Source organism: Ictidomys tridecemlineatus, unplaced genomic scaffold, assembly GCF_052094955.1.
Source record: "Ictidomys tridecemlineatus isolate mIctTri1 unplaced genomic scaffold, mIctTri1.hap1 Scaffold_42, whole genome shotgun sequence".
In the NCBI taxonomy this organism is placed as follows: Eukaryota; Metazoa; Chordata; class Mammalia; order Rodentia; family Sciuridae; genus Ictidomys; species Ictidomys tridecemlineatus.
The window spans coordinates 426641-441189 of record NW_027522720.1 but is presented as its reverse complement, the minus strand read 5'-3'; the positions used below and the strand labels follow the sequence as shown (position 1 = coordinate 441189).

The 14549-nt window shown below is 40.9% G+C and overlaps 1 protein-coding gene and 1 long non-coding RNA gene across 2 annotated transcripts; one reads left to right on the top strand and one right to left on the bottom strand.

Moving 5' to 3' along the window:
* Positions 1–5195: 5195 nt before the first annotated feature.
* Positions 5196–13900, bottom strand: LOC144373514 (uncharacterized). The gene is made up of 4 exons (XR_013433169.1): positions 13766–13900; positions 8564–8765; positions 7864–8083; positions 5196–5693 (listed from the first exon to the last, which is right to left on the bottom strand). It is a non-coding gene; the product is annotated as an uncharacterized LOC144373514 (long non-coding RNA).
* LOC101962161 (2-aminoethanethiol dioxygenase) lies at positions 9401–12327 on the top strand. Its single transcript, XM_005339822.5, is given in 2 exon segments — positions 9401–9945; positions 9947–12327. Coding segments are annotated over 2 exon segments (777 nt in total). The 5' UTR covers positions 9401–9538; the 3' UTR covers positions 10317–12327.
* Positions 13901–14549: the final 649 nt, after the last annotated feature.

The window sequence follows — 14549 nt, the reverse complement described above, 5'->3', positions numbered from 1 at the left end:
TGTCCAGCTGGTATAATGGGGGGGGGAGGCCCATCAGAATCCTGGGTTTGTTGTAAAATGTCAGCTGTGAAAGGGAAGTGGTCTGGGAGTGGGGTATGTGGCAGAAAATTTTCCAACTTTTTGGTGATGTTTTATGTGTGGGCAGTTAGAAGACTTGGTATAGGGTCTGAGTCCTTCATGTGGTTTTGGTGTTGAGTTTGACATCTCCACAGGAACTAAACATAGAGTCTGAGTCCTGCATGAGGAATTGGTATAGGGTCTGAGACCTCCTTTAGTGTGTGTGCCTGAGGTTTTTCTTCCTCCAGCACTCTGGGCCTAAGGTCTTCGTAGAATGTGTAGGGAGGAGATGCAATGGTAAAAGAGCTGTGAGAGGAAAAAGAGCAGGGGTAAGGGGAGGGGACACCTGGAGCCCAGCAGGCATGGGCCTTGGGAAGTCAGCTCAGAGGTTTCAAGCACAGGCTTGAAATGGCACCATGTCATCAAGACCCAGGTTTGACAATAGAGATTCTTAGAAGGAAAAAATTTGGGCTCAGGTATGCAATCTTGAGTGGCTGTGTGTGCACTGTGTGGGTGACATATCTGATCAGGTGGGGTTCTCCACAGACAAGAGGGTGGATGGATGGGGTAGTGCTAGGCTAAGGTAGGCAGGCCTCAACTAGGAGGTACCTGGACTGAGGCTTTATGGTCCTGAGGAAGGAGGCCTTTTCTTGTAGGAAGGAAAGGGCAGATTGTTTCAGAGATGCAGAGTTTGGAGTATTGTGGACATTGGCCCTGCCCTGCCCGTTTCTTTTCTTTTCCTCTACATTTCTCCTGTACTACCCTTTTCTGTTTCTTCCTTGGTACTAGTGATTGAACCTGGAGGTGTTCTACTACTGAGCCACATCCCCATCCCTTTTGATTTTTATGTTAAGACAGGGCTTCACTTAGTTGCTGAGGCTGGCCTCATACTTGGAATCCTCCTGCCTCAGCCTCCCCAGTTGCTGGGATTGCATGCTCTTGGCAGTCGAGGCTCTTTCTGTCTGATTTGCTCTTTGCAGCTGGGGCTGAGTCCTTGGCCACATCCTGCCTGGCTGATACCAGAAACCACAGCAGGGCCTTGGGGGAGGACAGGACTGATCTCTACAGGGGTCATCCTAGTGTGGCCTTCTGGTGCTTTCTGCCTTTTCCATGATTTGACCTGTCCTTCATCTTCCTGTGTAGATTCTGAGAACAGTAACTCCTTGGTGGCCCAATCCCTGGAGGAAGAGATGGAGTGCTGGGAAGTGCTGCAGGAAGACAGGGACCTGTGCTTGTCCCCAGGCTCCAGTAATTGGCAGAAAAAATGTAGCTGAGCCCAGTTCTGATGATGGGTCCTGGACTATCCAAAGAGTGAGTGAACCATGCCACCTCCACCCATCCCAGCCCCTGCTCTTTTCCCTGGTGACTTAGCTAGGCTGTCTGAGCCACCCTCACTGCTGCCCTGTGTCCCCTGCCACCAAACTTTTTCCCTGCAAACTTACTGCACTGCAGTCCAGCTGGCTCTAGAAGTGCTACCACATGGGCAATGGCCTGGCTGCCTCCAGTGTCTGATGCATCCCACAGGAGTCTACGGGATTCAGACCCTGGGTCTCCACCTTCCTTTCCCAGCCCTAGACCAAATATGTGAGTGTATCAGGAGTTGTGGCTGGGCCACGTGTGGGTCCCACTCTCTTCTGGGTCTACATGTTGAGGTGTGGGGCTGGGTGCACCTCTACCGTGCTGCAGGGCCCATGTGTTGGTGCTCCCTGGTTGGCAGGTGCTCTTCCTTAGAGGTGAGACCTTATTGGCCTCTGGGAGTTGTCAGGAACTGGGTAGTTATTGTTTGGTAATGGAACCCATTGGATCCCCAGGAAGCTTCTGAGAGAGATTTCCTACACGTGTTCAGGAGCACTGGGGAGGTGTCCCTGGCTCACAGACACACGAAGTGTGGCACCTGTTCGTAGGTTTTCTCCTGGGCGAGGAGGGGATTGGGGATTTTGGTTCCTGGGCTGGGTCTGGTTTGTGAGGTTCCTTGCAGAGGTTGCTCTTTGGTGTTGCAGTGATACACTGGGGTGCACTGTAAGTGGAGCCCAGAGAAGGAGTATGTGTGTAGTGTCTGGTGTATGTGGTGTGTGTGAGGTGTGTGTTAATTTGTGCATGTGTGTCAGGGTGCAAGGCTATGTGTGAGGAATGAGGTGTGTGTGTGTGTGTGTGTGTGTGTGTGTGTGTGGTGTGTGTGTGTGTGTGTGTGTGTGTGTTGTATATGGTTGTGTCCTTCCCTGGAGTCACCTCTTCCTCAGCAGGGAAGGCCACCCAAACCTGGATTTTGGGGGATACTGAAGGCTTGGGTAAAACTTCAAGTGAGAGTCACCACAGAGACACTTAGAGGATGGCAATTAAAAATGTTGCATTGCGCAGCAGGACAAGGTTATTTTTAAACATTCATAGAGTAAGTTGAAGAATCATTGTAGAAGAAAAAAATGAGCAATAGCCAGGAAACCATAGCTGTGCTCAATGGTACATGCCTGTAAACTCAGTGACCAGGAGGCCCAGGCAGGATGATCCAAAATTCAAGGCCAGCCTCAGAAGCTTAGTGAGACTCTGTGTCAAAAAAAAAGAGAGAAAGAAAGAAAGAAAGAAAGAAAGAAAGAAAGAAAGAAAGAAAGAAAGAAAGAAAGAAAGAAAGAAAGAAAGAAAGAAGGAAGGAAGAAATCAATTGAGGACAAGAGCTCTGTGTCCAATCTCAACTTCACACCTTAAGAAACTAGGAAAAGGTGAGGAAACTAAACCCAAAGACAAACAAGGAAGAAAATACTAAATATTGGAGCAGAGATCTAAAAAAAAAGGAGAGAACAGAAGAGCAATAGAAAAAAACAATGAATCAAAAGGTTGATTGTTTAAAAACACCAACAAGATCCATAAACTTTTAGGCTAATAAAAAAAGGAGATAATATGTAAAGAATTCAGAAGGTCAGGGGTCCTATATTTTATCTCTTATGTGGAAGCTAGAGAGGAAAAATGGAAAGGAAGGTGGGGGCAGACATCATGACAATCAAAGGGAGACCAGTGGGAGAAAAGAAGGGGCAGGTGTGAGGTGGGGGGAGGGGAACTGCTAAGGAGGAATCCTGGCCAAATGGCATTGTTACATTGTGTATCACATGCAGCAATATGCAACAACAAACACCATCAATGTGTGCAATTGCAAAACACCATTGAGAAAAGGTGCCAGACTAGTGTTGTAGCTCAGTGGTAGAGCCCTTGCCTAGCACATGAGTTCCATCCTCAGCATCACATGAAAACAAACAAACAAACAGATAAAGGCATATATTTTTAAAAGGTGTGAAAGAAACTAAAGTAGAAATGAAGGTGGAGATGTTACTGATGACTTTATAGAAATAAAACCCAATTTGAAGGAATATGATAGAGTTGGCATTTGGTCAACAAATGTTTAACAAAACTTGCTTAATTTTGGCATTCAAAGCACTAGAAACAAAATGAAAAAGTAGAAAAATTGGACTTCATCAAAATGAAAACCTTTTTCATTTAGAGGAGGACAAGAAAAACTGAAAAGGCAGCCAATGGAATGGAGAAGTGTTTATCAATCATGTATCAGATAAGGGTTTAGTATTCATGATATATAAAGAATTCATGACTCAACAACAAAAAGACCATCCAACTTAATTCAGGACAAAAGATTTGCCTGAAGCCAGCTGCCTTCCCCTCCCTTCTTTCTTCATCCTGGGAATTGAACCCAGTGCCTCCTGCATGCTAGACCAGCACTACCTCTGAACAGCATCCCAGCTCTCCATATTTTATTTGGAGACAGTCTCACTAAATCACCCAGGCTGGCCTTGAACTTGAGATCCTCTTGTCTCAGCCTCTGGAGCAGCTGCAATAACAGTTATGCACTGCCACACCTGGGTTGCAAAAGCTTTTCTCCAAAGAAAATATACAAGAGGCCAAGAAGCCTGTGAAAGGCATCAGCATGCATTGGTGGTTCAGTGCCATGCAAAACCACTTGACACACCACCTAACACACACTAGGAGAGCTATGATAAAAAGTGTCAAATCACAGGTGTCATTGAGGAGTTGGAGAAGTTGGAGTTGTGGTGTCATGCTGGAGGGAATGTGAAGTCCTACAGCCACTTTGTAAAGCAGTGTGGCAGCTTATCAGAAAGTTAAATTCAGAATGGCCATATGACCCAGCAGTTCCACTAAGTATTCATCCAAGAGAAAAGAGAACGGGTGTTTGAACAAATGCCTGACTGCACATTCAGAGCATCAGAGCTATGGCAGTCCAGTGGCACAGCAACCCAGGGTGTCCTCAGCGGGTGAACAGTGGGTGAACTCCTTAGGCTGTGTACCCTCCGTGGAATATCAGTCAACCATAATCAAGAAAAAAGTGTATGTGGCCAAACTGCAACGAGGGTGGACCTCAGACACGCAGTGCTATGAGAGAAACCCGAGGGGCAAGGCGGAAGGACTACACCTCCAGTTGTTTGCTCAAACAACAGTCTGGATGTTGTCAAAGGTGTTCTATAGATATGATTAACCTTAAGGATCAGCTGGCTCTAAATAAAGGAGATTAGCCTCTATAGTGGGTGGTCTTATCCAGCCAACTGAAGAACTGAAAAGCAAACACTGATGTTTCTTGCAGCAGAAGGAAATTGTGCCTCAAGACTGTAACTCAGGAACCTAGCTTGAGTTTGCAGCCTGCTGGCCTGCCCCACGAATTCCCACTCAAGACCCACAGACAGCTTCAGTTCTTTCCTGGGTCTCCTGCCTGCCAACTCCCATAATCACAGGAGACAGTTCCTTAAAATCTCTTTCTCTTTTGCAATCACTCTATGTGTATGTGTCCTACTGGTTCTCTTTCTTCAGAATACTATGACAGAAGTAGATTCTCAAACAAGAGTATTTTCCAAACACACAAACAAAAAAAATCAAATAGTGCTCTCTCTCTCTACATTGTTTTCAGTAGCTTACTAATACGGGGCTACTTAATTCCCAGTAATTCTGGCCCTCATGACTAGGTGATTCATATCACATATATAGAATCCAGGTCTAATATAATACCAAATCATTGTGCTAATCAAACAAGTGCATTCTTCCTTCAAAAAACCTGATTTATAGCACATTAATAATTTTTCTTTATTTTTGAAGACAAATATGACATAACAAATACTTCCTCTGTAAAAGTGCCAGATATTGCCAAAACAAATTTTCTCAAAGATTGTAAAATAAGTATCACTCTCTTAAAACTTTTTAAAATTGCTAATAATCAGGCTATGTCATGAACAAACATAAAAATAAAAAGGTTTGATCTGTTGGAATTACTATGACTTCTTATGGCTTCATAATTTTCAATTCAACACAAGCATATAGAGTTTCAAACACTATAAATGAATTTGGTAAATCTATTAAATCTGAAATTTTGTAGGTAAAGTCAGACTTACAGTTAATGTAATATCTTTAGCTCCGGAGTCTAAGTTAGCATCTCCTTTCACAAGTTTAAGTTTAATTACAAAGGTCTTTTCAATTTCAATTTCTTCATGAGGATAGATTGTCAGAATTATGGTTTTCACTCCATCTTCTCCATCTCCAAAAAAGAATGATCTGCTCACTGGGTCTGCAATGTCTCTGTTCTGTGGTGGTAAGGTTTTCTGAGAATTGGGTCCTATTGTCTCCCAGTTTACCTGCAAAATGTTTTGTTTTTTATTTTTTAATAGAGAAGATCAGTTTTAACCAAAGGATTATTGCAGTATATGTAGTATTAGAAAAAAACTAACATACATATATTACAAAACTATTATAGGATAAATCCAGAGAATTCCTACTTCATCAGCTTATTTTTTAATAAAACAATGGCATTTGCAATTATAACCTGCATGTCTATGTAGTTAAATTCCTATTGTAAAATGAACAGAAATCTTCATAAGTTGTTACAAGTAACAAATTTTCACATTATAATAAATGTATTTTTAAATTTCAATAATTCCAAATTTCATATTTTTCATATCAACTATGAAGGAAAAAAAAACAGGGCACTTGTTTTTGCTTGTCATTTGATCTTCCAGCAACACTATATGCTATCTTTCTTGGCTTGTATGGTACTTACAGGGCACATGCCTTCCTGGTTTTCTTCCTCCTTTACTTTCAGTCTTCTTTGCTAGTTCTCTGCTCTGAATGCTAAATTCCAGAAGCCCAGGGCTCAGCTACATACTTTCCACATCACTATCTACACTCTTTGATCTCAAGGTTTCAAACAACTCTCTGAGTGTCAGTGCATTCCTAGTCTGTGCCGCAGCCCTGACCACACACTGTGCATGCACTCACACACTCCCCTGCCTACTTGACTCCTCCACTGGCATGTCAACTAGTATCTCAAATTAACATGGCAAAACAGAACTCCTGATTCACCCCCAAACTTCTGAATATCAGAAAACAGTACTATTTAGCCAATTGTTCAAACTAAAATTCTAGAAGGTATCCTTGATTCCTCTCTTTCTCTCAGTCTCCAATTTGAACCCAGTGAATTTTCCTCCAAAACACACTCAATATCTATTCACTGATCATCTCTTTCCACCACCATTTCTGCAGAGGGCAATAGCCTCCTAACTTAATCCTGGTGCTTCTACACTGCTTCAATGGCAAACCACTTTCCTAACAGTAGTCAGGGTGAGATGCTTTCGATGACAATCCATGACATTATTCCCATTCTTAAGTCTCTGTAATAGCATCCTATTTTCACCTAGAATTGATCTTTCACCTGGAAAAGGAGATTCTATGTGATTAAATACCTATTGAGCCCTCTAATCTATCTTGTACTCTTGTACCATTATTTGCAAGCCCTGACCACTGGGACCTCTCCTAACTCACATCAGGCTATGTCTCTGCAGGACTCCCACATACTTAACTAACAATTACATGCCCTCAGCCTTCAACTTCAACATCATATCCTCAACATCCAATTAAAGGTAGCCAGCAGCCAGGCTTGGTGGAACAAGCCTGGGATCCCAGCTAGTTAGGAGGCTAAAGAGGAGGTTTGCAAGTTCAAGGCCAAAATCTTAGCAAAATCCATTTCAAAATGAAAAAATAATAAAGGGCTCAGGTAAAGTTCAATGATAGAGTGTCCTAAGTTCATCCTCCAGTGCCACACAAAAAAGAAAAGTAGACAGCCGGTCATTCACAAATGTATCTCCCAATTTTATAAACAGAGCCTTAATTGTCATCAGATAATGTGTTTTTACTAATTTTATTACTGTTTAATGATGTTTTCTAAAGTGAGCACTCTGTAAGAACACATAAGAGATCTAATTCACAAATATATTCTTAGTACTTAAAACAGGATCAGCACCTAGAAATCTCCCAATAAATATTTGTTGAAGCTGGGCATAGTAGCACATGCCTATAATCCAAGTGGCTCTTAAGAGGATGGGCAGGAGGATCACGAGTTCAAAGACAACCTCAGCAACTTAGCAAGGCACTAAGCAACTCAATGATACACTGTCTCTAAATAAAACACTCCAAAGGGCTGGGGATGTGGTTCAGTGATTCAGTGCCCCTGAGTTCAATCCCTGGTACCGGGAAAAAAAAAACACATAAAAATAAAAAAAATATTTGTTGAAGTTATTAATTTAAACAGAATCATTAACTTGCTCTCAAGAATTCCTTGAGGATAGACGTATGTCCAATACACTTTTATGTACTTCATCTTATCCAGAAACCATTTTACCCATACAAGGTAATTAATAAATACTATTTATTGATTGTGAATAAGCATATATATATTTGGAGAAGAAAATCCAAAATCATATACAATCTATCAAAAATTATTTTTAAAACCAAAAAAAAGAATAACTCTACCTGAATCTCTCCTAAGAGTCTTCCAGTTCTTTTGAGGACCAAGGATAAAATCATTGTTGAATTGGGGTTAGGAACAGAAATTTTGCTTTGATTGAGAAATCTTATAGTGCTAAATGGAGATTCACTCTTGGTTATGGTGATTCTGCTCACTAGGTGGCGCCCAAGGATCGCTCCACCAGTAGCTCCAGTGAGAAGAATTTCAAAAGGCTCCTCAAATTCACTGCATAGCGAGAAGGAGCAATTCTGAGTCTAAACATATTAAAATGCTTGTAAAATCCAAATAACTAGTCATTTTCCAAATTGATCAAACATATTCAAGGCACAGTAGTCCGACTCCAAATGGAAGAAGAGGGTGCTTAACTGAAAGCATGAATGATCAGCATCAATATTACATAACCTGGGACAGTTATTAGACTTTCCTCCTCTCTTTTCAGTTGCTTAAGGCTTAAGGCAGTGCACTGAAGGATGTTTCCACATTCTGATTAGAGTTTTTAAGTCTCCAGAAATAGAAATTATCTCTTCTATTTGAAAGGAAACACATACACAACGATGGTCCCGGGACCCCTTTCCCTATGCCCAACATACCCTAAAGTCTTTCATCTGCTCTTTCTCAATGGGCACATGTATTATGGGTGCATGTTAGAGTCAGATCTCAATATCATGTTTTATGTGGGCCCACACAGTTTCCTGGATTACCAACCTTTCACTGCCATCAGTGATGGAGACATTTATAAAACTTAAGTTCTGTCCATGCTAAAAGGTGACTGAACTGCTGTGCAGCATATAACTGATGCCCCCTGGAACAGCAGAGGAGCTCTGGGTGATGACATCAGCAGTCACGATGCCATAAGTTCCATGCAGCCTCACCACTGGGATCGCAGTTGCTCGAACATCCTCCTCCACTGTAAGGGGAACTGGGAGTTAACTGGTACACCAGAAAAAGCAACCAACTTTTATACGATTCAGACAAATTAAACTAGGTAACTAAACATAATGTGACAAGGCAAGCTATCACTTTAAAAAGGATTAGTGACAATTTCATGACTCGTTTTTTTTTTTTTTTTTTTTTTTTTGGAATAATGTAGTTCACTAGATGTTGAAAGTTATAGTGAACAGTAAAGGTTAGAATCCACACAACCTATTTAGTCATTAGTATAGGCATTTCTTCTCTGTGTACCATGTACAAACATAAAGACTTGGTTTATAAGACAATGTTAGCTGGACTTAAGAAACTTCAAATTTATATATGGATTACAAATTTATATATGGATTAGTTCTAAATAGTTTGTTGAAAGATAATAATATAAATAAATAAAATGTATGCTACTTATATGAATACTTTAAAAATCTACATAAAAAATTCTGTTATGGTTTCAGGTCCTTTAAAATATACTGTGAATATGAAAATGCAGCCTCAATGCTTGATTTCAATTTAAAAATTAATTTAAAAATCTTTATTTCTACTTGAGCTCTACTAACCTCGATATATTAAAATATCATTTCAGGCGTGACTGCTGAGGTTGGCGGCGGCCGGCGCGCCGCGCGCCGGACGGGCCGATCATTGCGGGGCCTCCCGCCTCGCCTAGGGCTGCTAGCCACCGTGGGGGCCAACGAGGACCGCAAAGGTCGGAGGAAAGGAGGGAGCCGGTCCCGGCACACGGAAGAACAGCCGAGCATGCCCCGAGACAACATGGCTTCCCTGATCCAACGGATCGCCTGCCAGGCGTGCCTCACCTTCCGGGGCAGCGGGGGTGGCCGCAGCGCTTCTGACCTTGGCTCGGCGTCTAGCCCGGAGGCGCCTATGCCTCCTGGCTTCCCTGAAAACCTGAGCAAGCTGAAGAGCCTGCTGACCCAGGTCCGCGCCGAGGACCTCAACATCGCCCCGCGTAAGGCCACGCTGCAACCGCTGTCGCCCAACCTACCGCCGGTCACCTACATGCATATATACGAGACAGACAGCTTCAGCCTTGGCGTTTTCCTGCTCAAGAGCGGCACGTCCATCCCGCTCCACGACCACCCTGGCATGCACGGTATGCTCAAGGTCCTCTACGGCACCGTGCGCATCAGCTGCATGGCAACGACCTCGGGCCCTGCCGCCAGAGCAGCAGTTCGAGCCGCCGCTGCAGGCCCGAGAGCGGGAAGCTGCGCGGCCCGGAGTTTTGCGCTCTTGGGCTGAGTACACTGAAGCCAGCGGCCCCTGCATCCTCACCCCTCACCGGGACAACCTGCACCAGATCGACGCGGTGGACGGACCCGCTGCCTTTCTGGACATCCTGGCCCCACCCTACGACCCGGACGATGGCCGTGACTGCCACTATTACCGGGTGCTGGAACCTGTCAGGCCCAAGGAGGACTCTGGCTCGGCCAGTGACCTGCCCCGAGAGGTGTGGCTCCTGGAAACCCCTCAGGCTGATGACTTCTGGTGCGAGGGAGAGCCCTATCCAGGTCCCTAGGTCTTCCCTTGAAGCAAACGGCGCCACGGAGCCTTGGGCAGAAGACATGCCGTACCCTTATCAGCCTGGCTGGCTGTGACCCACCACAAGGGCTCTCTCTCTCTGCCCACTCTGCCGGGTGTTGGATGTACTGGAGTGAGCAACAGCCGGTTCCTCTGCAGCTTGGGAACCAGGGCGACTGGACCACAGCCACCCAGCACGGTTATGGGAGCGAGGTGGGCGGGAGGCTAGGTTTCCTGGTACTGTCATTGCCACTGGGGCTTTCATCTGGGGAATGGGCTGGGGACTCTGAAGCGCTTCCATCCTAGAGCCATAATGAAAATATGCTTCCTCGGTAAACCATTCTGTACAGAATACACTAAATGATTTTCTTAATCCCACTCCTTTGGTAAATAGGATTTGGTTTTCACTGCTGCCCTTATGACCTTTTGATCCTTATAGTTTTAACTTATTGACTGAGCATGACCCAGTGGTTTGAATTGTTTGTAGTTCAAGGATTGGTACAAACCAAGTTCTAAGAGTTGAGCTACTTTGAAAGTGAGTTGTCTTGCCTAATTAATTCCCTGTAAAAACTAAATCGTCTTTCCAGAATTTGGGTATCACTGTCAAAACAACTATGCATGTCAAGGACAAGATGTATTCTCTTTCTTCCGCTTGCCCAGTAGCCACATCTGGTTTACTGGGGCAGCATCTACTAAGAAATTCACCTGCATATCTCAGATAGGGCTCATCTCCTTAGAGCTCATCTCCCCTCCCCCCCCCAAGAATCTCCAGATCTCTGTGAGTTGAGCAGATTTCTTGTTGCAGATTCACCTTAAATGCAAGGACCTGTTATCCTCAAGTGACGTTTTTTCTTGTCTCAATGAGTTGATAGTGTAATCCTGTGTTTTCTAACCAGAAGATTCAGAGAACCTGAATCAGTTATGCTTCCAAAAAACTGAATGTAAAACACCTCTAGTCAATGTTAAAATCCTTACCCCTGTTTATTTCCAGTATCTTCTTGTAAAAGTAGATAAATATTGTTTCACATTCTCCCAGGAACTCTACTATTTCAGAGGGCTGTGGTTCTTGCTGCCTTGCTGGCAGTGTTGTCTCAGCCCTCATCCTCAAATAATAGAGTGCTGTGAATTTGTTTCATCTGATGTCGATTTCTGTAGGAAGAAGCAGAAAGAAGAGGTGGAAGGCATAGATAATCTAGCCTGGAGAAATAATAAATAACTATATTACTAGCCCTTTAGAGCATCAAAACTTGGGATGAAATATTTTCTGCTCCCAACTCTTGATAGGAACAGTTGTGCTATCTCTACTTTTATTTTTGTCCTTTTTGTAGGCAGAGCAACTTTACCTTATGTATAAATGTATTAACACCATTTACTTAAGGCCATAGAGCACTATTTGCCTCTTTTTACTATTTATAGGATTCCTTTTTCACATAATTTTTCATAAAAACAAACTATAGAAATAAACACATTAAAATTTGCCCAGCTGTCGTCTAAGTCCTCTTGATTGACTTGGCCATGTGGCAATAGAATTCTAATATCTGTAATAAAGCGATTTACTGCTATTGGTGAAAAATGTGCGTTGCCCCTATTGGGGAACAATATGTGCCTTTCCCTCTTGATGCATACTAGATTACAGAGACCCAGAGTAAAGAAGTATTTGTTCCCAATTTTTAAAATAGTATGAAAAAAAAACAAATTCTTAATGAGTGATTTTTTTTTCTTAAACAGAAAAGATGCAACACCACAAGCCACTGAAAACCTGTTGTAAAACCTGATACAGGTGTAATACCATGCATTTCCTCCAGAGCTGCTAAAATTACCTTATTGTAGATCTCCTGGTAATGTGGGTTAAAATGCCTTGAGGGCAATATGAATCCCCTCTTCAGGACTTTCAATTTGAAATAAATTCTAGGTATGATGATTTTCTTAGAAAACTTCACTAAATAAAATGTGTTCATAATTGTGTGATTATCAGTCACATACTCTTGTGAATTACATTGTAGCAAAAAGTTGATTAATATACAAGGTTTGTTGATAGTAATGAATGTGTTACAATGCAATTTGGAGTACATTAACCTACAGAAACACATCCTGGAAATAGAACAGTAATAAAGAATCATGAAAGACTTAATTACCAAAAAAAAAAGTGTTAACATTCTCAATTATAAGTGATTTGTACAAAAAAAGTTTAAGGTGCTTTTCAAAGGAATAAATCATTCCAGGCCAAAATGGCAAAAAATAAATAAATAAATAAATAAAATATCATTTCATATAGTTCACATATCTAGGGATAAATAAGAGTGCACTTACATAAAAAACTATATATAAAGAGGTATTACCCCATGATTCCCGAAAAGAGAGTGAATCAAAATTAAGAAACGGAAAAAATAGTCAAAATACTATTTTTTTCTTCATGCAAAAATTCAACACAACTTTTACTAGTTGTAGACTAAAGTTCAGAAAATTGTAATATCTTGCATGATTTACCCATAAAAGTCATTATTAACCAATTCCTTAAATGATTTTTTGATGAACTTTAAAAATGTCGAGATGACCAAAGAATTTTGACAGAAACAATGGAGCCAATAAATTACTTGCCCAAGCAAGATAACATGTTAATTTTTCAGATTAAATAGCATTTTTATTTGTTATTTTCAGATATACATGACAGTAGAGTGTATTTTGACATGTTATACATACACGGAGTATAACTTATTCTAATTAGGATCCCATTTTTGTGGTTGTACATGATGTGGAGTTCACTGGTCGTGTCTTCATATATGAATATAAGAAAATTATGTCTGATTCATTCTACTGTCTTTCCTATTACCATTTCCCCTCCCTTCCCTTCATTCCCCTTATATTCTTCCTTTGAATAAAACCATTTCCTAGAAAGGGAGCTTTCTCTTTCTCCCTAGAAAGGGATATAGCCATAATTCTCTGTACTCTTTTTCTATAGAAGGGAACTTCTACAAAGGGAAAGTGATACTCAAACTATTTCCAAAAATAGGATCAAGATCCAGACACTACCTCCACCTGCACCAATAACAAAGTCATTTCAAAGGTAATTATTCACTAAAAAGTGAATATTCACTAATTTCTTATGACAAAGGAAATTAAATAATTTAGAGAAGTTTTCATTAAAATGTTTAAAACTGTAACATTTTAATAATCCTAAGGTTAAGTATAATTTTTTTTCTACAATTACTTATTTTTAACCATTTGGCTTTGCCATACACAGAATGGCTCAAGACTTCATATTGATAATTAAAAACATTTTCAAAATTAGTAAGTATAAAAATATAAAGGTATATATGTGTGTGCACACACACATACACACCAAACCAAGAAAATTTTACATATGCAAATTCAAACTGAATACTATGTCCAGGTACTTTCTAATTGAGAAGATGGTGGAAAACATACAATTAAGCCACTTGGACTTACCTTTGAAAGTAGTATACTTAGGGTCAAATTCAATGATTCCCTCTGCATTATCATTTTTCATTATTATGATTCGAACAACAGAGGTGTTTCCTATTTCAGGAGGTTGATCTCTCTGAAGTCCATTTTCTTGGATGGTAAAATCATATCCTCTTTGGAAAGTCATAAAAAATAAAATTTTAAAACACAAAAAATAAATAACAAATACATAATTGCTTAGCATGAATTGAAAGATCCTTTGGGATCTTTTAGCTCCTGTAACTTAGCTCTATTAATAATTGTAATACTTTTAAGGATACTCAACACTAAGGTACTCCTTTTTTTTAATGATGTTTTGAAAAGATTTCTGTGCTTCTCCCAATTACTGGCACCTTCATGAAACCAAAACTAATATAAAATCACTAAACTTGGGCAATGTGAACATAGTAAATCTAATAGAAAATTTAAAAGCAACTGAAATAAGATAAACCTCTGGAGATCACTTCTGAGCACATGTATAGTAATGAGCCTTGGGCACTCAGAGAGTAAACCAGGTAGGGGTGAGGTTTACATTGCTAGGTTACAAGGGTTGCTTTAAAAGTATAAGGAGTATCTTTTTGTTAATTAAATTTCAAGTTAAACCATCAAGATTTAAGAAAATATTTTAATGAAATTATAATTCCTCTATATTGAGGGAAGTTTACTTATATAATAACATTTCTACAAAAGACATTTTTTAAGATAGATGTTATTCTCATGGAACAGGCTTTGACTTACAGGGCTTTATGACACTTTATTTTCTAAAGAT